Source organism: Lathamus discolor, chromosome 15 (genome assembly GCF_037157495.1).
Source record: "Lathamus discolor isolate bLatDis1 chromosome 15, bLatDis1.hap1, whole genome shotgun sequence".
In the NCBI taxonomy this organism is placed as follows: domain Eukaryota; kingdom Metazoa; phylum Chordata; class Aves; order Psittaciformes; family Psittacidae; genus Lathamus; species Lathamus discolor.
Genome location: NC_088898.1, coordinates 4,705,681 through 4,731,236, shown reverse-complemented (window position 1 = coordinate 4,731,236; position 25,556 = coordinate 4,705,681). Strand labels below are relative to the sequence as shown.

Sequence of the window (25,556 nt, the reverse complement as noted above, 5' to 3'; positions counted from 1 at the left end):
AACAGCATTGAAAGAATGAGGCTAGTAGTACAAAGAATGAACAGCCTGTCACTAGACTAGAGGATGCTGTGTGATTTGGAAGCCAGAAGTATGCTCCATAGCTATTTTAAGGTTAAAGCACATTCGGTATTGTACACCATAAATGGGATACACTTTATTTTCTCCTCTACTAATCAGGTTTTCAGGACTTAACATTTTTGTTCACCTCAAATCATGTTCTCCAGCAAACCATTTTCTTCCAATGCCTGCTCAACTTAGCTAACTGGAGTCAATGGGCAGGAAAGATCTATGTATGGAATATAATTTACACCTATAATCATGCAACTGTGTCCCTGCAGATCACCTGAAAGAAGGTAATAAACTAATGGCTCTGGTATAAAAGCAATTTGGTGGTTCTTCTCTGAGCTCCAGTAGTGCGGGTCTCTCTGACAGTCAGGACTCACCCAGACGATCCCTACTAACAGGGCACTGAAATGTCCCTGCATTTCCACGGGTACCAACTGAAAGAAACTTCCTTCATTAGACAGCAAAGATACCTTTCAGTTGTGACAAAAAAGCAACAATTTCCTTTCTAAGCCAACTTTTCCTATTAAATCTCAACTTCTTCTGTCGATATCCTGTTAAGACAGCACTTGGCTTTATAATATTTTGCCTGAAGGATATATGCCAACTCGTCCTTGATGTAGAAAATTTTAATTCAAATCAATACATGTACAAGGTCACTTTAAAATTCAATTAATATGAATGAAAAAATATGCCCCACAGTTCTGTGAGCTGAAAATGGAACAGCTGCCAGTTAAATACTTCTGTAGCTTCTGTTTTGGTCTGTGTAATAACAACGGTCTTCTATCTTCCTCTTAACTAAAGTATACTAAATTCAGCCAGTTAAGTTATTCATAAACCCCCTGCTTCTTAAAATGGCAAGCTCCAGAAGAAGGTAGGCCAGGCAGCTGACTGAAAGCTGCAATATTATGCAGCTTTTCTGACAAAGATATATAAAATAAAAATCTTCTTGAAATATCCCAGTTTTAAAAATATTTTGTCTACCACCAAGCTAATTCTCAAGGAGCAGATGACAGCCAGAGCATGCCAAGGAAGGGGGAGGGGGAAACAGAATAATCACTGAGAATGGCTTTGATAATTTCTCCTAAGACTGCTAAAAAAGTTCCCATTTAACAACACTTACGATTGGAAAAGAAGAAAATCCCTCTCCAAATAAGTCAGAATCAGGGTGAAAATGAGTTTACAAAGTGAAAAGGATTAAAATTCATTTACCATAGCAGAATTCTGCCTGGAGGAAAGAGCTTGAAACCCCCCCCCCCTTTAATTCTGCCTCCTCGCTGAAACTAATACCAAGTGAAAAGCCCTTTTATAAACAATTTCAAACATGCATTAACTAAAGTTCTCTCTCAAAATGCATTTAAAAGTTTGCTATTAGGGAAACGTGGGCTGAAAACACCAAGTTCCAACTTTGCAAAGAACTCCCAAAGCTGCAGATTTCCTCTCAGCATTCCAGGGAATTTGCTGCTGATTTGAGCTGCAGATGCTCTGCAATGCAGAGCTAAAAGACAGACAACATTATTTTCAGTTAACATGGGGACCTCCCTGCTTGGATTGAAAGGAGCACAAGTTTGTACGTGTTCTTTATCCACCTTAGAAAAAAAAAGCACATTAGACTAGAGATGTAACCAGGCTGTACATCAGCGAAAGGCCAGGTGCCTGCTCCTTGCCATATAGCCAGCCACAAGCTTGTGCATCTATTTTATTACTCCCTACAATGCCTGGAAATTATATTTATTTATACTGAAAAATAAGGCTTCTTTATTAAAGAAAAAAAAAAAAAAAAAAAAAGAGAGAGAAAAGCAGCCCCAGACTTTCAACTCTATTTTTTCCCTGTGTCTCATCTGCTGCTGGTATGAATTCTGTGCTTTCCCTCACATGCTCATTATTCTTTAATGATGCCTATTTGTAAATAGCAAGATAAGATGCAATTAAGCCATTAGAGTCTAAATAAACAAACATACTAATTGGGTTCTTTACAAGGATTTCTTTTTTTCATGCCAGGGCTGGAATTTACCTTTCATTAATCCAACCTAATTGCAATAGTGCACGATAAAAACTCAACATAAATGAAGGGCTTTAAATGATTTTGCCATATTAAGGATGAGCTGGTGATCCTCTCCCTCAGTAACATGCCATATCCCCATAGTAAGGTGAATAAGCTGGCACAGGATATTGCTGAAAGGTTAAAAGAACAGATTTTGCCAGTGGCCAGTCGCACTTTCGGAAGGGTCACACTAGTCCAGCATCGCTACAGATGATCAAATGGATTCTGTATCTTTTTCCATTCTTAATTGTAGCAGACCAGGAATTTTACAGGGATGATACTGATGTCCAATTTTACACAATACAAATCTACAGGTAGACTCTTCCTCATCTTTTCCATTCTGGTATTAGACAAGCAGAGAATAATTCACAATGTACATGGCATCCCCTACTTTCAAAGTTTGGTGGCTCAACACATTCTTCTGCGTATATAACCTCAAACGCTGGCTTAATGCTTTTCAAATGCTGGTTCTCAAGAGAGTAACTGCGAAGCCTCCGCAGGCCCAACAGTCCCATTACAAGCTCAGAAGTGATTCCTCCTCATCCACCACACACAATGGGATCTTGAAACATCCCATTAGTTCCATTGAACACCAAAACCTAGCAAGTGTCTCCAAGAGAGTAAATCCCTAAATGAACTTCCATCCTATGTGCCGAAAATTAGATGCCTAAGCCACCAAAGGTGATCATCAGATCTATGTCCCCATCATGAACCCGCCTACCTGTACCCACACCTACTGTGCACTAGATTCCCAATGAACCACCAGGCTGGTGAGGAGGAATGCCTACACTGCTAAGCGTTTGGGAAAAAGAGGTGACTTTGAAAATAACAAATTAAATTGTTTCCAATCAAGTACAACATCAATAGCAGTTTCAAATCACTTCATAGATGTCTCCCTCTCCTCCCAGTTCTTCAACATCAGAGGCTCTTGAACACGCATCAGTTTGCTGGCCATTCTGAATGGATGAATAATACATTTCAGAATCCATTTTTACAACGAAAAATAATAATTTTATGCAAAACACTGAGAAACAAAAACAAGACACAAGAAATTACTCAGTTTTAGTGAACAGATGTCTAGCCTATTTGCAATTAATACAGCCCACTTCCATACAATCAGACTGTTTAAAACGCTTGGAACAAGATTTGAAAGTTCAAACGCAAATGTGCCTGATTTTCTGGAGAATGGATAAAACTGTATAAAAACATATTCCAAACTTTTATATGAGACCCATTTATACAGTTTATAAATTTATAAAATTAATTTACCATCAAAAAGTTATAGATAATATGAAAGGAAATTCTTTCTGCCATGAGCTTTGGTCGGGCAGAAACAATTCAATTTTTCGGATTGGCAGCTAGTTATATATGTCATTATGCTTTAGAAACAGCTCAAATTACAGATTATTATTCATTCATCTCTAAAAAACATTTACCCAGTTTTTATAACTTGCTGTAGCAGTGCTTTTTTATAGTTTTACAAACACTGGGGATACAGACAACTTTAAAGACAAGTCCCAGATGAAGACAAGAAAGTAAGTTTCTATACCACGACTAAGTAGGTGCATGACCCTGAGGAAGTCGTATTTATCACTGGAAAAGTGAGGCTAATTGCTACCATTTCCTAAATACTTTGTGATATTAATAAATTAATTGTACACAGCTATTGTTTCACATATACAAAACTACTCTGAATTTTGGTAAGAGAAACAAGGTGTGTGAAGTAATCATATAATGATCACAGCATCAAATTATGTTATTAGAAAAATAATGTATGCAGCTAATCATTTAAAAAAAGTAAAAATTTAGGCATTTTTCATTAATTAAAAATCAGATTATGTTTTCTTAACATACAAGATGAGGTTTATCCATTTACAATTCCTGGCATTTGACCAACAGAATCTCACAGAAACCTTAAGGACTCTGCAGTTCCCTCTGCTGCTGCTGGAAATTAATTCTACATAACACGGTTATTAAAGCAGAAATAATTCTATGTTTAGTCTTTTTTTATGCATAGTACGATTAAAAGACTAATTGAAAAATCACTAGTGAAGATTGGGATTAAACAGCACCTTGAAACGGCATAATAAACTGCTTTTAAAATCACCTGAGGATTTCACACGGCTCAGAAAGGTTTCAATTATTTATGTGTTTGGTCTGTGTAGCATAAATCTAGACTAATGAGGTACAATTGCTATGTATAAATCTAAAGCATGAAAAAACTCCTTATTGTCTGGAGAAAGCAGGAACCTCAGAGGACCAGGAGGTAGGAGCCTTTCAAGACACAGCATTCACACTCTCAGGAATAGTCTATTTTCCTTTTTGTTTACGTGAAAGCTGCACCCTGGTTAGGGAGAACCCAGCTTAACACAAAGGTTACTTGCCAGAAGTGTCTGACATAGCTGCTAATTATTCCTCTTGAAACACTGTATGAATGTTAGACTGTGAAAGACTCACCTCTACAGCTAAGGACATAAATTGATTTCCATGTGCACATGAAGTTGTAGGCTCCAGGGATGAAACATTCTTTATTAGGTCTTTTTTTCTAAAGATGATTTCTTTGGTGAAGTCTCCAGCTATTCTGAAGTTTCAAAGAACCTCAACAGCGCTCCTTTCCTCTCCTTCCCCATCTCCTTCCATTTGCACGTTCTTAAAATATGTATAAATGCTTACCAGTGCCTTTGAAGATAAAGGCTCTTTTTCTCTGGTAAATGGAATGATTGTGTTTAAAGATGTTTTAATGTAACAACAAGACCTCTGCGTCAAAGACCTTCGTAACAGCAGGTATGACATGAACAGTCCAAGGATGCAAATGGTTGAGATGATACAGTGAGTTAATTAACTCTGAGCAAACAGCACAGTTTGAAATATTTTTAAACTAAATAAGCATTATCCGTATTCTTTGGTATTGTGACAAACCAGGCTGCTGCAAGGGAGCAACTCCAGATCTAACTTGGGATAAGTTCAGAGTGAGAAATCACAAGTACTTAAGAAAGCTCCCTTCTTCTGGGGGAGGTGCTCTTCACACTGCCCATCCTGCAGCACCTTTCACTGAATGATTTGTGGCTGAAAACAGCAAAAGCTTTTGTAGCAGTCAGGGCCAGATGGAAAGTGCCATATTGGCAACATCAACTGAGACAGATGGGAAAGAGGGAAAACCTGCCTAAAAGAAAAAATTATAAACCCATCACACAATCACATACAAAAATACTTTAAAAACAATCTTTTTGATCTCTGATCCAAGGAAAATATGCATACCACTGGTTCAATATGGGCCTGCTAGCTTGTAGCAACATAATGTCCTTGATTCAGAGAACAACTGCAACATGGAATTCACTAAATTACTACTGCTTGTAAAAAGGGCTTCTTTTACAGTTACTACCCTTCCACCCTACCTTACTACTTATCAGTCAACATCCAAGATAACTAACCTTATTTCCTAATGGTGCCTGAATCTTGAAAAACATAATCTATTTTTGCCATCAACAAGTGGGAGGTACTTAATATATGCAAAGAGGAGCTGCTCTAAGAGAATGGAAAGGGTTTCAAGGTAAAGAAGTAAACCCAGACATTCTTCTATGGCAAAATAGTTAAATACAAAGTCAGCTTAAGAGGAAACACATAAGCTTCCAAGACTTATAGCTTCTTAAGACTGCACTGATGAATTTAATTCTTTTCTGGAATACATTGTTCCACTTGGAAAATTCACCAATTGCAGATTAAATTTTTAATGCCAGCTGTTTATTTTAACCTCTGACTGGGTTAATCTCTTGCAAATTTGGGGCTATTCAAAGAAAGTTAATAATGGGATGCCAGACAGTTGATTAACTAAAACTAACTATAATCACAGCTGTAGTTACAATAGAGAAATTAACAGAACCTTTGAAAAATACAGGCAAAGTTGTAACCATGACAGGATTTTAAAGTCAACAAACTCTAAAGCCAATATGAAAAGGAGCAATTCTACCGATGACTTATATTGAGGCAACAATTTTGTTTTGACAAAATACCCGATTTTCAGATTCGTTTTACTGTTTGCTTGGAAGCAAGAAATATACTCACATGTACGCTACACTCAAGCTTTTTGTAACAGCCTTTGAGAGAAACAAAAAAATAAGAGGAAGTACCATGAGAAACCTGAGGTGGAAAAGACTGATCTGGTCTCAGTTCTTCACCTGTGTATAGAATGTATTTTCTAGTTTTATTAAAGATGTGGCAAAAGCTGCGACTTCTGCCTTTCACCCTGTTCGAGGAAAAGCAGCATTCACCCACCATGCTGCAGACTCCACTTCCACGTTGCTGTTTTTAAAGATTTCTCTTGCTATAAGCACAACAGCTGCTTGTGAAAATTGATGTGAACAATAGGTTCTTCTGGAATGAAATCTTGCTTGGTCAGGCAGAAATGTAAGTTGAATGTATTGGGACTTGTTAATCTCTAATCCAGCCTTTACCGCTCATTTACTTCAAAGGCAAATTCTTGACTTCATCATGTAACAGAGATCCACTGATCCAAGACCAATTTGAACAAATTTAAATCATATTGGTTTCCTCCTTCTTTGCTTCCTCCCACCACCCTTTTCCTTCTTAATTATCATGATTAAGACTCACTCATTGCCAAGACTGCTGAAGATCACAGGGAATAGTTGAGCTTGCACTCGTATTTCTACAAACAGATTTAAAAGTGAAAACTAACAGTTCTTTCATTTAAAGGTGAAATTTATTCTATCACTCACCTGCCCAAGAGTAAGAAAGATCCCACATTGTTGTGGCGAATGAAGAACAGTATGTTTCTGAAAAAGTCTGGCTGTAATAACATGCATTTTAGGAACAGTAATTCAATCTGTCAAGAAATCCATCTTGAGGCATTAATGGTCCAACTTACCAGAAGCATTGCAGAGGTTCCGTTTGGCCGGGATAGCTGGATAGACATTTCGGGAAACATCCTATCAATCCGATTGATCACATCATCAACGTATCTACCAAATAATCCAAAACAACAGAATTATCACGCATGCTCCTTACCATCACTCCTTTTCAGCAACATCCACAGGACTCTCTGAATTAGTTTCTCTTTGATACCTGCATATTCCTCAAAAATGCATGCAAGTATAATTAAAAAGTTATTGATAAGAGGAAGCAAACCAAAGCCCTGTGTAAACTGTTGTAAAAATTAATTACTCTGCTCTTAAGAACTTATACTCTTCTAATTTTCGCCATAGTTTTTCTATACTCTTCCCTCAGGGGGTAAAAAGATACACTATCAGAATTACTCTTCCAGTGTAGGCATTCATAGGATGTCACCTCCTCACTCTTTCTTTGAGAAACTAAACAGATAGAGGTTTTATCAAAGTCTTCACACTATTTCTAGTTTGTTTGGAGGTTTTTTCCTGAATCTTTGCAATGTATTTCATGCATGGTGACTCTAAAATTGGCTTCTGCATTCCAGAAGTATCTCTGGAGTGATCAAACACAGGTAAAATAATACCCTTTCTGCTGGGTATAATCCCTCTACTTAGGCAGGCCAAAGCAAGGCAGTGTAGGGTCGTTTTGGTTCCCTGGTGCCTTATTAAGAGCTGACATCCACTAGCATTTAAAACTTCTTTCATAGACCTTTCTTTACAGAACACACCGCCCCATCCCATGGGCATGACATCCTTCAGCCATTCTTCTGGACATGTTAAAACACACAGTACTTGCTTTAGCAGAGTCTACATCATCTGCTCACTTATCTGTCCCCTGGTACCACTGTTGGGTCTCCTGAAGTACACAGAAGATAAGAGGAGCACTTCAGCCTTGTTACCATACACATCTACAAACTCTGCAACTTGGTCAGATCCATGAATGCATTTATTGATGAAACTGCTTTCATGCTGGTCCACAGATGCGCTCCGGAAAAAAAGATTTTGGAAAAAATCAGTTGCCCTGGTTAGATTTAGCATTAAAACTGAAAACCTAAATATTTCCTTTTAGCCTACTTAAATAAGGCCAAAAATGCTGAATTCTTGCTCTTCAAAGTTAAGTTCTAATGTTAGTTGCTAAACCTCTCCCCCTCAAAAAATAATGAGGTGCTATGCTCCAGTTGCTATTTTTACAAGGGATTAAAAATGAGAAAAAATAAAATAAAATCAAGAAAGCTACACTTCAATGGCTGGTGAAGTCAGCCCGCTTTGAAAAGTAACAAAAGAATGGAATTACTTATGACAACTCTGCACAAAAATCTTAATCCACACTTCTCCTTGCGTTGAAAAGTTTCCCATTCACTCAAACATTCATTAGCAGCTTCCTGATAAGCAAAGTCAAACATTCACAAGCCAAGAACTTCCTTAGGAGGGTGAAAGAGAAGACACTTAAGACACTGCTTCAGGGCGAGTAAGTTACACATTGACGCTACGTACCTAACTAATTTTAAACATTACCAAATCCCATGCTTTTGAGGGTTTATACAGGCTCTGAAAATAGCTATTACTTAGGTGTGATAATAGAGATGACCAATTGTGAAGCAGGAAAAGAGAGATTCTGGGTTGCTTGATGAGCACATGGTTAGGGACAGATATGACAGCCTTGCACACTAGGATGCATAACTTTTCTAGTTTTCCAGGTTCTGGGCAATAAGAAACTAGAACAAAACACAAAGTTGTATAAAACAAGGCACTGATACCGTCTATGTGCACTAAGGAAGGAAAATTCAACTAATTTAAAATCATACAAACAGTAGTTGGACTTGTACATTTAGTCTGGTCAGGTCCTTCTGAAAAACCCCAGCAGACACATACATTTATCCTTTGAAAATGCGATCCAGCTGGCTGGAGGGAATCAATTCCTCAACTCTTTCTTAGACATAACTGTTTTTTAAGTGTAAAACTTGTCTTGACCTAGTGCCTTAAAACTTGACTCAATCCCAACTGCCACCTTATACCTGACAGTAGAAGGCAGAACAGAGAACACAAAGAGAGCTAGTGAAGAGTCTTCCCTTTATACAATATAGAGCAAAACAGAAATCTTCCCCAATTTGTATTAACCAGCTTCTGAAAGAAGTTAACCAGTTACTGGGGTACTTCTGGCTTAGAAGCCTGTTAATTTTGTAGCACTCTTCACAGGTCAGCTGACAAAAAAAGAACATTAAATCACACACTTCAGAAAATATACCGTTTTACTTTGGCAAGGCTCAGCAACCCCATCAGGCCCATCCACACACATAACCTGCTCCCTCTCTTCTCAGTCAAGGGGATGTCAGAGAAAATCCAAAGACCAGGATGATAAAAGAGCATTGATGTATGTATGATCATTTTGCCCCTTCGCCTTTTTTCAAGAAGACATCAGGGTTTCCTGAGGACTCATCAGAACAGAAGGATTCTTCAAAGATGCATGTATAATTACTGAATTAGCCTGTCTATATGGCAGCCTCAAATATAAAATGACAAACAACCTAATCTAAGGCAAAATTCTTCTATAGATATGCCCTTCAGAGAGGACATCTAGTAAAACATCTTGCAAAGGGATGGATATGATAAATCAGATGCAGCAAAGTAATGCAAAAGTGTAACTGGTGACGACTCAGAGAACATATGATAAAGACAAGATAAAGTGCACTCCTGAGGCTGTCTGGAAAGAAGGTCAGAAAAAAAGCTGCTGTCTGGAATTCACTTTGTGGAATTGAAATACACTAATGCCAAAATAAGAAGAATCGTAATTTACACATCTCTGTCCAGTTTTAGGAGTTATGATATTTTTGAGCTATTTATGTTACAGAACTTCTTACGCAGCCAGAGAGAAGCGTAGCACTTAAGGATGGAAAAGTCTAATTTTACTCTGCCAATGAGCACTTCTAACATACTTACCACATCCCAGTTTTCTCCTACTTACAAAAGATGCTGGTTGGAACAAGCATTTACAAACCCAGAAGAAATAATGCAAAGCAGGGAAAAGCAAATGGAAATAGATCTGCTCAAACATTTACCATATCTTAATCTTAAGGAAGAAAAAAATCATGGAATTCTCAGAATTAAATACAAGCTGAAGTTATTTGATAGTAGCTTTCCTTATCCTAGAACAGCCATTGTTCCACGACTGACGAGCTGAACAGAGAGTCTAGACAAATTCCCTCCCCACAGCTTCTCTACCATGCAAACCATGTTCAAAAAGGTCTGAAAACAGACCACAAATGACTGCAAAAGATCATACCTAGTAACCCCCATATCCAATTATGCACAGTATTTAAACTCTGTTTAGACAGAATTTCATCCTAATTACTCTTCTAGGCCTCCAAAGACAATATACCAACACCTTGTAACTGCAACACCCTAAGTTAGCCCCATTCTAGTCAAAAAAGCTTCAAGTCACTTCACACGCTCTCCAAAGCTGCCAACACTCTGAATGGTTATTTTCATTTTAATGTAGTAGAATGTTTTTTCTACAGACATGCTCTATTGATACTGCTGTGTTTTGACTCCTGCAATCTACTTCACTAACATTAACAAAAACTGAAACTCATTCAAAATATTACACTCCAAATGAAGTCTTTTTCGAACATGCAGAAAAATCAACACTAGACTAAAGCAACAGATATTCCTTGAAGCACCTCTCTGACGTTTTGCCAATGAGCGTGTATATAAATCCTTTAGTCCGTATTAGAGGAACAATGCCTGAGACAGACCAAAGACAGTTTTGAAGCCTTTTAAGGGATAATTAGTTATGCAAAATATTAAACAAGAACTGCCTTATTGAAACATCAGGTTGAGAAAGCAGAAATAATTCAGGAACCATCTTTATAGATGCAGTCTCGTACCATCTCTTTGATTCACATTAAGTCCCTCCCCCAAAAGATAGTAATATAGAAAAGTAATTCATTAAGAATGCCTTTCAATTCCACACTGGACAGATGGCTTAGTTCTCTAACGTGACCTCTCTTTTTTTATTTATTTATTTTTACTGGATTAGATCCAGCAAGCCAATGTTAGTGTGATGTTTAACAGTTTCGACAAGATTTTAATAGCATTTATCCCACACAGTGTTTAACTTGCATGCTGTTCATTTTTTTTTCCACTCAATACAACAATTTAAAGATTAGAAATATAGGTGTTAATGCTAATTTTCGGAGAAGGTCTTTTGGAAGAAAGAAAACGTTGCTAAATGATCCTGGGGAGAGAGAGAGAAAAAGAGAGACAGAAAAAAAATACACATATAAGGGAGCATAATCTTCCATATGTACCCCAATGGAAAATACCACATATAAGATGAACAGAAACTCTGTAACTTTGTTCAGTCTGGATTCATGATACCCTGGACAGCAAGAGGGCAAACTCTCCACATGTTCTCTCACTAGCACAGTATTTACTTGCTCCAGAAATATTTTTGTTTGGCTTTCAATTACTATTTTCAACACAGCTAATAATTTCTTTTCACATGTCTGATATTTCAGCCACATGGGCCCTGCAGACTCCTGCAGCATATGTAGTGTTTGCTAATGACTGATCGGTGCAAAGAGCTTGCCTGCACTCTACCAAGACCTATGAACAGCTATTTTTTGCAGAACCAGACTCAAGGTATAACTTAAAGCTTTTAGTAATGACAGGATTTTAAATATTATGGGTTTTCTGAAGAGCCTAAACAGCTTTCAGGCAAGCTGATTAGAGAAATATTATATTTTAAAACATACGAGGCAGCCACAGTTCTCGTGTGATTTATTCATCAATGAATTAAAGTTTTAATTTGATTCCACTACCTGCTGAGCAAGTCTCTGCAGGTAGCAAATTCAAGCTGATAGAAGGCTTTTCAGAAGCATCAATTAACAATAGTTATTAAAACAGTGACCTCTGCCAGCTTTTGTGAGATGACACTTCCTGCTTAGATAGGCAGTGAAGAGTGTGAAAAGAAATTCAACAACTCTCATGCTGAGGAAGCTACTTCAAGTCTCAAGGCTAAATTAGACAGCTGGCACAATCTGTGACATCTGTACAGCAATCCTGCAAGGTTCTGCCTCTTTCGCCAAATTCCACAGGTTTTGTTGGTTTGGGGGGGGGGGGGGGGGGGGGGGGTGTTCTTAATTCAGGCTCTTGCTCTTTTCTTTTGTAGAATCTCTATAGAATTTCTCATGTTTCCCCGCTCCAGCACTAAAAACACTTGCTTGTTTTGACCAAGTTCTCCTCCAGTGCTAAGCTTCCTTGCCAGGCTGTCTTCTCTTACAGCTGTTAATGCTGTTGTCTTGTTCCTTCTGAACAAACTGCTTCAGTGACTTCCTCTCCTCCCTTAATTTCCAAGTTTCTGTTAGTGGAAGACTCCATACAGTCTCTTCCTGGCTTGTCTTGTTTCCTTCTCTTCCCATCTGCACCCTAATTCGGTCTCTGCTACTCCTGCAGAGTTGTGACTGACAAATTATAAAGGAAAAATGTTATCCCTTTCAAGTAATTGATTTTGAACGACAAGGAAGTAAGCTGAGGGCAGAAGGAGCAAACCTGAGTCTCTCCAGTTATGCATAATTCTTCAGTTTTGCGGCTACAACATATGATCAGCATTAGGGCGTTTCAGCACTGTGTCTTAGCAATATGAATCCACAAGCGTGGAAAGAAGCAAGCCAGAATGTGTGGCCTGTAAGGTACAAATGTGCTTAGAGACCTTGGACAAAGGTCCTAAGGAACAAATCTGCTGAGATGCATGACTCATCCCACTCTGCCCTGCAGGGGAGCAGTGGCACAACACATAGCTGAAAGTGCTGAAAGATTCAGCTCCAAACCTGAAAGAAGGCAGATTTCCATTCATTCTTGCAAGTCAGCTTGTTCTCAACTTTGCTATGGATGTTATTTCGGTCATAGAGGAATTACGTTTTATTATTGAGTGGATGTAAAAGATTAAGTTATGTGCCTAAATAGTCTAGAAATGTTTACATATAAACACAGGGTGGTCTGCCTCAAAAGCATATGCACATGTAGCTGTACCAAACACTTCACCATCTGCACTTCTCACTCCCAAAAGGCCAAACCTGGTATAGCACTTAAGGATGCATGTGAAGTCGTTTGGACAGTTCTCTAGAAGGCAAGACAGAGTGTTTAAGGGTTGGATCTACAAAGGCATTTAGAAACCCGAGGCTGTGATTCAACAATTTTCAGTCTTCAGCACCAATAGTGACATAAGGCACTGACACATCCCCTCCCGCATGCTGCAGCACACAGCCCCCTCAACTGTGCTGTGCTGAAAGAGCTGGATCACACAACTGAGCTGGCTTTAAAAGAAAATGAAAAAGAAGAAAAATGTATTAGATAAAATCTAAACTGGTTTCATGATTCAGCTCCCTCTGTGGCTGCACACATTGTGTGCCAGCACAATTCCTGCTGGGATCATGCATCATGGGGCTATGAATACTGTACACTGGGGTCATTCTATTACAACGATAAAATATTGTTTTATGGTAAAATGTGCTACTTACAGTGTTGTTTATACAACAAACACAATTCTGAATTCTTCAGTGCTACTGTGACTCCACTGATAAATTACACTGTGTAAACCTGCAAGGGATGTCCTCAAGGTACAAGCTGACAGTGATGCTACAAACACATGCAGGTTCTCATGCTGAATGCTTATGAAATGCAAACCTGCCCCTGCACCAGTCTGTAGACATCTGCACACTTACATTAAATATGAACACCTCTTTCATGCACTCTGAACACACATGTTGTCAGTGTATCATTTGGTTTTGTAAGACAGAGCAAAAGACATCTGTTCACAATACTGAATTCTAGTGCATCACCTTAAAAAGTGTAACTTTAATAAGGAAAACTTTAAGGTACAAATAGAGACCTTGCAGTCAAACCCCCGTAGATATTTTCTTATACTGTTGAAATTGCTTTCTTTGTATTTATTAGAATGCTCTTCAAAATGCCTTTAATTCACAGCAGTAATCAAGAGAGGAATATGGGTATTAGAATGTGTGAAAGCTGGTTAACAAAACAACCTGGCATCTACTTTACAGTCATCACCAGGATCCTGTCTGAGCCTGTTACTAGTTTGTGCTTTATGGAAAACATTAACTCCCTTATACATACCTCGAGAGGAAAAACAGCCCCCCCCTAACTATACACCATCAGTAGTAATAGAATTTCAGAAGCAATACTCCACATCCCACATGTATTGTTTATATTTCCACTTCTTCATGAAACTACATGTTGCTCCACAGCCCAACGACAAACGCTAACAGTAATTTTTAGGGGCCTGATTGAGAATCGAAATTACTACATCAGTGTTCAGCTACAAAAATGGTTCTTGAATTACTCCTAACTTGTCAAGCAATTTCTGCCCCACCTGTTAGCCTAAATTTGCACATGCACATACGTGTTCTCCACAGAGCAAAGATGTGCCAAAAGCCCTCAGGAGAAACTCAAGCCAAGAGCTCCAGACAGCCTTTTAAAACACAACAAAACAAGTTAAATGAGTGCACAAACTATGACAGTTCTATCCCAGGGGGTTTCGGAGATGGACAATTCTCACCCTACCCACCACCTACAGTTCAGCAGAGTTCATCTGAGGTTGCTTGGCTCTGCACCGTAAGGTGAATCCACCTCTCCTGCACTCACTAGTCAACCATGCAGCGAGGGAGAGGGGATTAAACTGTGACATGCTGATTGTGCTGATGTTCAGTAAACACCAGACGGTGCTTTGACAAAGGCCTCGAAATAATGCACCAAGTTCAGTCCTGCTTCTCAAAAAGACAATGGGCTGGGCTGGTTTTCAGCCCACCTGCCCAGCCAGGTCCCAGACAAAGGAAACCAGGCTCCTTGAAAATGGGAAGGTCCCATTGTACACACTGTCTGCCTGATGGGATCCCGATACTGCACATTATTCCATGCTGTCATCCTTGACTTCAGCCTTCTAAAGCTAGAATTCAGTATTTCATAACATGTTATTTTCAGCTCTGCTATTGAAGAATTACATCAATAGCAAGGTCTTCTCACTTTCTTTGTGCTTTATTTCTCCCTCGATAGAGCAGAAATTACAGTACTTACCTCCTTTTATGAAAGGAAACAGGTGATGCATGATGCCTATTATGTATTCTATACCTATGAAAAACAGTGAGATTCTACCTTTGGATGGAGAGTCTAATGAATAGGAAACACAGGATGTCATGCACAGTTAGATCTCTTCATACACTACACATGACCATATGACAAGCACTGTTGGAAGGAAGAGATCTTAGTGATCATTATATTAGGCACATTAAGTCCCAGAACTTACTGAAAGCAATGCAAATTCCAGGGGATGGGAGGAAGGGAGAATTAAGGATATAACCCTCTGGAGACAGGCTAATATCAAAACAGGTGAGCAGAGCACTTCATGAGACAGGTTTAGTTTGTGCCTATTAAGTTAACAAAGCCTTGGCATTTTCTGCTTTTAAAAATGTGTCCCCTACTTAAATCATGCTTTGATGCTTTGCAGGCAGTATCATGTTGGTTTAAAACATTCTTTAAATTTGCAATGGCTCAGTACTCTGAAAACCTGTCTTGCTGGAATTTCTCATCCTCACCATACATTTAACTTCAGCTAAAACCATTCAGCTTATTGTCTCTGCCATATCCACACTTACTGCAAGGAGTTAGACTAGATGACCTTTAAAGGTCCTTCCAAGCAAATCATTCTATGATTCTATAATGCAGGCACCAGCATGCACATGAGAGCTTCAGCCTTTCTTATTTAATGTATGTAGGGTGTGGTGTTTTGCTCAGTTACTGACTCTTTCACATCTAATGATTCATGCCCTGTTAGAAGGTACTGAGATGAAGGTACTCAGCTTTAATGCAAAACGGTTTCAGTGCTGTAGATTTGAGCTAAACTAGTGCTATTACCTTAGAATCTGCACGGGACTCTTGTTGTGTTTTGCAAGTAGACTTTTTGTAAGCATGCTAACATCTAACATACTTAGATAACAAGAGAAGTGTCTGAAGGAGCAAATTAGGCAAGGGAAAAAGCACAACCAAAAAGAGCCATCAAAGCCACGATGGCACATAAAATATGGCCTCCTTCATTTCATTCAAGTCCTCACAGTGATGTATCGTTACATTTCTAATTTCTTCCTTTAGAATTATGTTATTCTTCTAGAACAAGATGTTGGAATACACAGAACTAGGAAGCAAAGACTCAGATTTTATGCCTCATCAATAGATTTCAAGCAGCCACTCAAAAAGAGCATCCACTTCAAGACCTAGCGCTCTATTACAATTACAAACCATGGTAAAAATGGACAAGCCTTAATAGCACTAGTTCTAAGGGTACTTAGGATACTTGATATCGGCTTTTAAGGACACTTAAAATCAATGTGTTCTGTAATTAAGGGGGAAGTAAAGGTGAAGAAGAAAAAGAAAGAGAAGATAAGATGCTGTAATAAATGATCCCTTGCACAGCCCAACACAATTTATTACACAAGCTTCACCAAATACCCACCAACCGTTGTGATCACTGACTTTCAGTTTTCTTGGGAGCATTTCATAATTAGTCCTGCTTTATTCTCTTCAGAACTGTGCACTGACCAAGCATTTTGATCTGTCTGTGATACTGGAGAGACAAAAATCTCCCTTAAAACCCACAGGTTTATGAAAGGACTCCTTCAAGGTCAGCTTTACACTCCAGTACAAAACCCACATATAACAAGTACAATTAGGCACTTATAAACTCCAGATTCTTGCCAGTACAAACACTTGGGAGAGAAGCCCTTCAGAATATTGTTTTCTAGAAACTACACTTTATTCACTTCATCCTCCCAACATGACAAGCTGTTTCTTAGGTTGGGATTTTTTAATAGGGCTCATGGAAATTAACTGCGTGGCTTCAAGTGAAAGCCAACCAGGGGGAGGAGGGTTAATTCTTCTAAAGAAATTCTCCGGAAAAAAAACCTCTCTTTAAAACAACAGAGTTGGTTAAAGGAAAGGGCTTATCACGGCAGCTACTCTTGGGCTTGCCAAACACCACCCAGACACCTCAGCAAAGCAATGGCAGAAATTTACTGCACCTTTCCGGCCACTCGCCCACTCTCGTAAACAGGCTCTCCCCTCACACACGAGGATCAGAGATCGACTGAGCAGAGATCCCCCAAGCTTTATGTTCACTGGGGCTTTTGAAACACTGCAGGCTGCTTTGCCTGTGGTCCTCTACCATGTAGAACAGGCAGAGCAGAGCTTCAAGTACTTCACCAGGCTGAAACCTGGACTGAAGCTAAAAGAAGTACCACGGTAAGCAAACACAGTTCTGTTTGTAAGTATGTTCTTGTACCTGCATCACTTGACATTACCTGCAGAGCTTCCCTAAAAAATAAAACAGAAACCAGCTTTTATGCCAAATATATCTAAAGCAGAATAACCCCTTTAGAACTACTGTGTTTGGTTCTATCAGGGAGAAATGTTCAGCTTATTAAAAAATAATATATTTCTGTTTATGGAAGTAAGTATACTAACAGAGAAAACTGCCTATGTGAAAAACAAGGAATGAAGATCTCCTTCGGAAAATGCAAACAGGATTAACAACACTGCCTAGCTTTGTTTCTTGATGCATTTCTCCAACTCTGCGCATCTGCTTCATAAACATTGAGCTCAAAACTTATAAAAATCAAATTCCTTTAAGGTATGTCAATCATACCCAAATCAAAGAAATTCCAAATTGTCAGAAAATTTCCAATACTAAATAGGTACAAATTAAAAGACTCTATGCATTCAGAGCTCTCAATGAAAAACAGAAAGAAGACTGCTCACTGTAATGTGAATGAGGGGGATGAAATAACCCACCACCAGATGAGACTGTACATGGTCACAAGTGAGAACCTGGACTCAGCCAAATGGCATCTGAAAAGTTCTGATACAGAAGGGACAAGAAAAGATTCCTTACAGACTCTGAAGACAACTCCAGCCTGATCAACCTTTCCTCATCAGCTGCCAAATGTCTCGCCTATCTGTCCATGACAGTGTCTCTCAGCAGGGAGTGGTTTAGTAGCCCAAGAAGATGCTCTGATAAAGAGAGGGTCAGGTATAAATCACTAGCACAAGAAGATTTAATTAGATTTTCACACTGACTAAAGACATTCCGTACACATGGACAAAAATTTAAACACGGAGATAAATGACTGGTTTTTAAGGCAAGGTTGCTTTTGGGTCTTTTTTGTTTTAAACTTACTGTTCCTTTTGAGATGGCTGTTTAGAGTGACACTGTCCAAGCTTAAAAGTTGTTTATGAAAAGAGGGTTCAGTAATTTTTTGATTAAAAACTCTCTAGGCAAATCTTCTGAAGTATTCCACAAGACAGACATCAGTATTTTCATAGGAAAAGGTATGATGGCAGCATAAACATATATCCAATTAAAAAGAGAATAAAATCTCTGCTTCACAGAGCGAAAGCTACAGAATAGTTTGATGTTGAACACATGCAGAATATTAACAAATGTACTACTGCAGTATGGTGTTTTCATTTAAAATACACTGTAAAAATAAGAGAATGGGACTCACTATATTGACACATGCAGCTGTAAATTGTCTGTATTAGCAGACAGAACTTTCATCAAGAGATTCTTATATCAAACATCTCTCTAAAAGCAATCAGAGGAAAGTTGAAGACCACATGCAGGCCAGGGCTATTACAGCTATTGCGATGGTCAGGAAACCACTACCTCAAATTCATGCTGCGACCAGAATACAGGCTCACCTAGTAACATGACAGCAAATCATAGGATTAATTAGCTAACATGTAGCTACCCAGAGCAAACCAGTTGAAGCTGATGCCCTACAGAAACAGATAAAATATTACCAAATAGCATCTATCACCCTCAAAAGATCATCCTGCAGGTGTATTTCCAAACATCAGTGAATCTGCAGGTGTTTCAAGGGAGCTCTCCGTTCGTGCTCACTTTGCATTCACTACTCTGCACCGACACACATTTCTGTATTTGATTTTTGGTTAATCCTTGAATTATTCTTCACTTTTTGCCTAATTGTAATCATCACGTTTTTCCATTGATTCAAAACACAAACAATACACACTGTGCATTGATCTAATGTCAGACACATTCTTAAAAAAGGAGACAAAAATATTAGCTGTTGACTGTATTGGACAACTCTGGCAAAAGACACAAGACAAACATTGCACAACACCTCTGGAAAGGAAGCATGAAGATGGGAAAACAGAAAGAAAAATGTTCACTGAAAACAAAGCAAAAGGAGTTATAATTACATCCTCAGCTGCACTGCTGAGAGGTTCGCTGCTTTGACTGTCTTCGTGCAAGCCACACCATTATACTGAGAATAGACTTCTTCAGAAGATGCAACCAGTGAGAAGTCAGTAACAGCAAAAGTTACAAAATATGGACAAACAAAACAAAGGGCTCACTTACTCTGTAAAACAAAAATATCCCCAAACCCTAAACAATGAGCTTAAATACGTGTGTGTGCATGCATTTTCCAGTATCACAGGGCAGTCAAGGAGCACTTTCCTTTCCCACACATCGCACCACATCACATCCGTGCTGACACATCTGGAGAGGCTCTATGCTCAAATCAGAGCTGAACTTCTCTCAATATATTCTATCATACACCCTCAGGAGATGGAAATGAGCTACTTATTTAGGCTTTGAAAGCAAAGGGATTCAACTATTTGAACAGACTTCATGTGAGAGAGAAATCCTCTTTCTTGAAGTTCTCTGAAACAACCAACCAGAACAAGTTAACAGGTAAGGGAATATTTGAAACCACCTGAAAACTAAGGATTATCCAACAACCAGTTCTGTGTTGTTTGTTTGCACTCTCATTTTAGGATGTGTTTAGGACGTACAGAGGTGACAACCACCTGTTCCAACAGAAGGTGTCCCTGCCCATGACAGGGGAGTTGGAACTACATGATCTTTAAGGTCCCTTCCAACCAAAATCATTCCATGATTCTGCGGTTTCTGTTCAAGAAGATACCCAACAGATTTGCAAAACAGATATTTTTCAGATCCAGTATATACTGACACTTTGACAAAGCAATTAATAGCAACAGCAAACAGAGGTTTGCTTGCATAAGAGCTTGCTGCTGAAGGATGATGCCTAAGACACAACAAAAACAAAGTGGCTTAAATACATATGCATAGAAACAGACAATCCAATCATGGTACTGCAGACAGATGCAGGAGTACACAGCAGGAGAGGCAGAAAAATATTACAACACTTAGGCTTCAATATCAGAATTTCTATCGCCATTGATGACTTAATAAAAACCAGAGGGAAGACAGCAAGTGTGGAACAACCAAAACAAATTAGTAGCAGCAGATACTATTTTAGCTGTACTGTTAAAAATTATAATTGATTTTCTGTCTGCGGTGTTGAAGTTGCTCTCTTTGCACTGAAATGTTCATTTTAAAAGCATAATCACATGTTAAAATAGCTCTACCTGGTATCTTCTGCCAACGAGCTCATTTTACAAGTGGTATACAAGAGCCACCATCACTCTATCACAGCAAGAAATGCGTCTCACTTCCTCAGAAATACCTATGACAGCATTACACTTGCTCATCATCTATTATATTGTAAAATCACTGTTAAAGAAGTAACTCTATGTGTAAATGCAGAGCAACTTTCAAAGCAGAAAGGATCATGGAAGCATCAACATATGAACTGCTTTTAACCCATATTTCAGATTAAAAAAATTATACAAGTATTATTTTAAATCCCAAGCACTCCTCCTTGCAGTGCTCTTTTTTTAGTTAACTCATCAGCTTCTTACTGTGTTTTTTTTTTAAAGCAGGCTACTATAACCTGCATCTATAGCTATATACATATATAACCTGTACAACTACTCAGCTTCTCCAAAAATATCTGCTTTGCTCCCTCCATCAGCCACACAACCCCCCCTCAACCCCTCCCTAGAATGGGGTTATTTTCAAGATGTTTCAACAGGAACAGCACTAAGGGGACCTCTAGAAGCAGGTGAACTGCTTCAGTGATAACTACAAGTGTAGTTTTCCAACCCTGGAGGTTTTCAGCATTCAGTTAAGGCAACATCACAACTAATCTGATCCACTTGAGAAAAGAGACCATCTTTGAACAGGAGGGTGGAGTAGATGACCTCCCGAGGTCCCTTCCAGCTACAAATGAAAGAGGATTCAGATTTGAGACTGTGAAGCACCCACTGCCACAGCAGACTTTTCCATTGATGTCTTCTTGACTAGAAAACACAAAAAGCTGCAGCACACAGAGGGTTAGCAGAGGTGGTGGTACCTGAGGGATAAGCACACAAACACACAGTTGGAAGAATTACAACTACAGAATCTATTCAGCCTGCTCAGTGGGCACGTCGTGCTTCGGTAACTGAAACACCTAAGCCCATGATTATCAGCCAGGATTCATTTCCTAAACTTTCAAATCTATGTGTTACTTGCTAACAACACACCTCAGTCACATGTGGCTCATCAGCCTAGCACCCTCTTTTCTTAACTTACATTTAAAATTGAACCATAAAGTTAAAAAGCAATAAATGTTTAAACTTAGGTATTATTTGTTATAACAGTCAAGTACTGTTAGAGATGACTATGATTCTGCAAACTGCCATGTAGCTGATGAGACCCAAATTTAGATGCAAGTTTGATTTGCCTTTCAGTCCTTCACAAAAGGCTCTTTTCTAAGACCTGTCTACAAGGCGCATACAAATTTGTCATGAGCAAAAGCATCATCCCTGCTGAGCAGCTGTCAAAATGCAAAAGCCAAAATGAAAGAAGGTTCTGCATGTAAAATAGGGAAGTCTAAAAGTCTGGGTTTTGGCTTGAGGGGAGCTCGGGTTTATAGTGCTATTTTGGACATATATTAAATTCCAAGTTAAAATACATCAAAACAGTAGGGTGGTTTTTTGCCACTTCTAGAGCACATTTGATTTTAACACCAAACACTAAATGCAACAATCAGCAAGAGCTCAACAATTTAAAGATTCGAGAAGTCTAAGGGAGCTTGACACAGACTGACAGGCTCCAGCCAAGCTTGCTGTGTAATTATTTCATGTGTCTGCACTTTGTCTTCTAACACTGAAATGAACACCTAAAGGCGAGAACACAAAGGAGGCAGAATAATGCATCACCCCTCATTTATCAGGATGAACGCTGACAGTGGATAGCTAGAGCTTCCTATTAGGTCTCATAAGTAGGAATTATACGGTCATTCATTCCTCACAATGGGTCACTCCTGGACTTTGAATTCTGTAAAAACTTCACTGGTTTTGAAGAACTGATGAAAATCCAGACCCTTCCCTGGATGAAAGCATCTGCCTTACAGTTAATGCCTTCTCTTATCCCAGCTTTGTACAAATACTACTCGAGTTGCTCTCAGCACTCCTGTGCAGTTCCCAGATGATACAGTTCATAGTTCACATGAGGAAACCAAGGCATAGAACAACTTCACAAAACAGTGATTTGCCCTGCAATAACTTATTCAGGAATCTCTGTGTTGCCTTCAAACATACATGGCACAGAATGAAAAGGCCAAATACTACTCCACAATCAAGGATGGAAACAAAGTATTACAGCCAACAAGAGAGCGCAATGATCATACAAAGAATATTATCTTTGTTTCATTCCCAGGACAGTGTCCGGGTAAGCTCAGCAAAGGTTAAATAAGTGATTAACTACTCTACCACAATCTCTGTGCCAAACACTTTCCCAAACTAGAATTTGGAAGAACAATCCTGAGCAACACAAAAAGAAAAATTTAATTTCAATGCAAATACTGCTGCATGGAATTCTGGTTGCTAAAATTAGAAGATTTACTATACAATTCACTATAGGATTCCCCCAGCCATGACTCAGAGATAATAAAGAGACTGCCTGCAGTCAAAGAGAAAAATCAAAACTAGGTCTGCCAATGTTAACAAGGTCTTCCCTTGTCCAGACTGTTTTACTCCCTGTATTACCCATGCAAAGGTGAGAAACAGGAAAATAAACTAATAATGAGCCAAATGTATCTATGGCCAATTAGAAATGTGCGTTACACCATTAAAACACTTGTTTTCAAAATCACATACGCATACTACTGAGTAACATAACTGAAATTATAAAGACACTGTGACTCTTCATTAGTAAAACCTGCACAGCAAAGAGGAAGTACCTTGCAAAATCTAACCACTAGGAATGAAAATAATAGCATCTATAAAGAGATGCAAATCAAATCACCCAGTGAAGCTACCAATGGTTGCATTTTATTTATGTTTTCCATTGGCAATTGAGAAAACAGGACTAGCAAAATGATTGTACCAAAAGAGTTCAAATCATTACAAATGATGATAATGTTTAGAGGAAAACTCTATGAAGTCATCAGCTGGAATTTGCTACCCAAGCTTTTTTTTGTTTAACCCATCCATAGGGTACATCATAAATACACGAATAACCAGAGAATGCCCTAAAGTGAAATTAAAAAGTAATAACAGTTATTTTTAACATCAAGTAAAGAAAGCAGAGCAAAGCAGTTCTCAAACTCTGTGTCCTTTCTAGTTCTAAAGGGCATTTACCCGCCTTCCTCAAACTCAGAAGCCTGGTTGGCTGATGGGTGCTGAACGCAGCCGCTCGAGGCAGTGCTGCAGCATGGGCAGCCCACCACCACCCACCACAGTCCCCAGGGAAGGGAATGGCCCCATTAATCTCCAGGTAAATCCCCATCTGCAGTTCATTACCTTTTTGTTGAAACTACAGGGGACTTTAATTGCCTGCATTTTCAGGGTACAACTTCCAGATTTCACAGCTGTTTTTACAGTGATATACAGCTTCCTTCTCCTTAACACTACAGGTTTCACATTTCAAAGTGCTTTTATCCCCCTCATAGTACAGCTGTTTAGTTTTCCTCTCAAATGCGTAAAGGTTAATAAATATATTCTCAATACGTTCCAATTGCCATTCTTGCTACACCACCAAAATATAAAGACCTTCTCCCACCCAACTTATCATGGCTCAGCTCTTTCTGCTCGTCATCTTTGACAAGGGAATATACAGCCAGTGCAGATGGGAACACTTCCTGTAATGGGCTTCTTAATTTGGCAAGCCGCAGTTTTATTCTTTTCAGATTGTCTGCTGCAGTAATGCTGCCTCTAATCACCCTTCCCAAATAGTAAAGCTAAAAAAGAAAGGGGTTAAAGCAATCATATGATAAAAATCACAGCGTTAGAGAAAGCTTTGATATCATTAACTTCATACAAATTTCCTCTCTTATCTAACTTGTTCTTCACTGTCTAATTAGTTCAACCACTGGTAGTTTGTGTTCCTTTTTTTTGACACAGAAACAAGCAGTTAAATGAGTGTTTGAGTCTTTAATTACACATTAACATCTTCATCCTTAACTTTCTTTTTTACTGAAAGTACAGGGATTCCCTACAGTGCACTATTAGTGTTCTGCTCTAAATGCTGCAAGGGCATCTTCTAATGGTTGGGACTATGGAACAACTTTTAATTAATTGCCACCTTTTAATGGCACAGTTCTCACACAAACATTACCTCTAAGGCAAACATACATCAAAGAGCCTGAAATTTGCTCTTTTACAATAGAGCTGCAACCCCCAGTAACACTAATGTTCACTGAGGGCTACACACTGCTCTGAATCTGTGCCTATCGCAGAAAATGAACATGCAGATCAAGGCTGGTACACACCCCAAAGTTCCCAGAAAGAGACAGCTTTTTCACTTCCCAACAATGGAGTGTTACAGCTGATCTTCAGCAAAGTAGATGGGAATTATTTCAAATCACTGCTCAGTCACACAGGGCTGCACATCAGACTCTGTCAGTCCTATTTGTGGGATTAGTTTGAGGAATATGACACCAAAATATCAACAGGGATCAGCCCCAGGCCTCTTCCGGCTCATGTCTTCAAGACAGTACCGCTCATGCAGGTGTTCACAACAAGAACATTTGAGCTCAGGCTATCAATCCATAAAAGCTCACAGCACACTAGGAAGTGAAGCTCTATACACTGTAAAGAAACGCTGGTATCTTAATTACAGGCGGTCTCTTTCCATAGCAGTTGGTTAGAATATTTGTTGAAAAGTTAATTAATAGAACAGATTTTTCCTCTGTGTTAAAATACACTTGTTAAGTTTTACAACACAACTATTGCACATTTCAGTCATTTACTAGGGATAAAGCAGTATCCAAAATCCTTGTCTCTTGTACTTTTATGGACAGAAATCATTATCCTGCTAATGAATATCGTAAGGAACATTTAGTTTTGAGTTAAAATCTCTTCTTTCGACAATCTGTGTTGATCAATGAGTGTTGGATTTTTGTAGTTACTTTGTAAGAAGATATGCACCTGTACGGGACTCAATGAAATGAAATGAAATTCAGCATATAGCTGTAGCTAAAAACCCCACTGATCTAGCATAACAAAACAAAGGTTATTACAGAACCCCCTTTTGCCAGATATAGCAACACAGCAAGAGATTAGATCAGGATTAAAACTTCCACAGTTCCACAGTTCACATGGTA

General features: G+C 38.8%; 1 protein-coding gene across 1 annotated transcript in view; it reads right to left on the bottom strand.

The window, feature by feature from the left end:
- Positions 1–25,556, bottom strand: part of MED27 (mediator complex subunit 27) — an 82,936-nt gene that overhangs the window by 18,886 nt on the left and 38,494 nt on the right. The window contains exon 4 of the mRNA XM_065695562.1: positions 6,990–7,083. Coding sequence (XP_065551634.1) covers positions 6,990–7,083 — 94 coding nt within the window. The remainder of the gene's footprint in view (positions 1–6,989; positions 7,084–25,556) is intronic.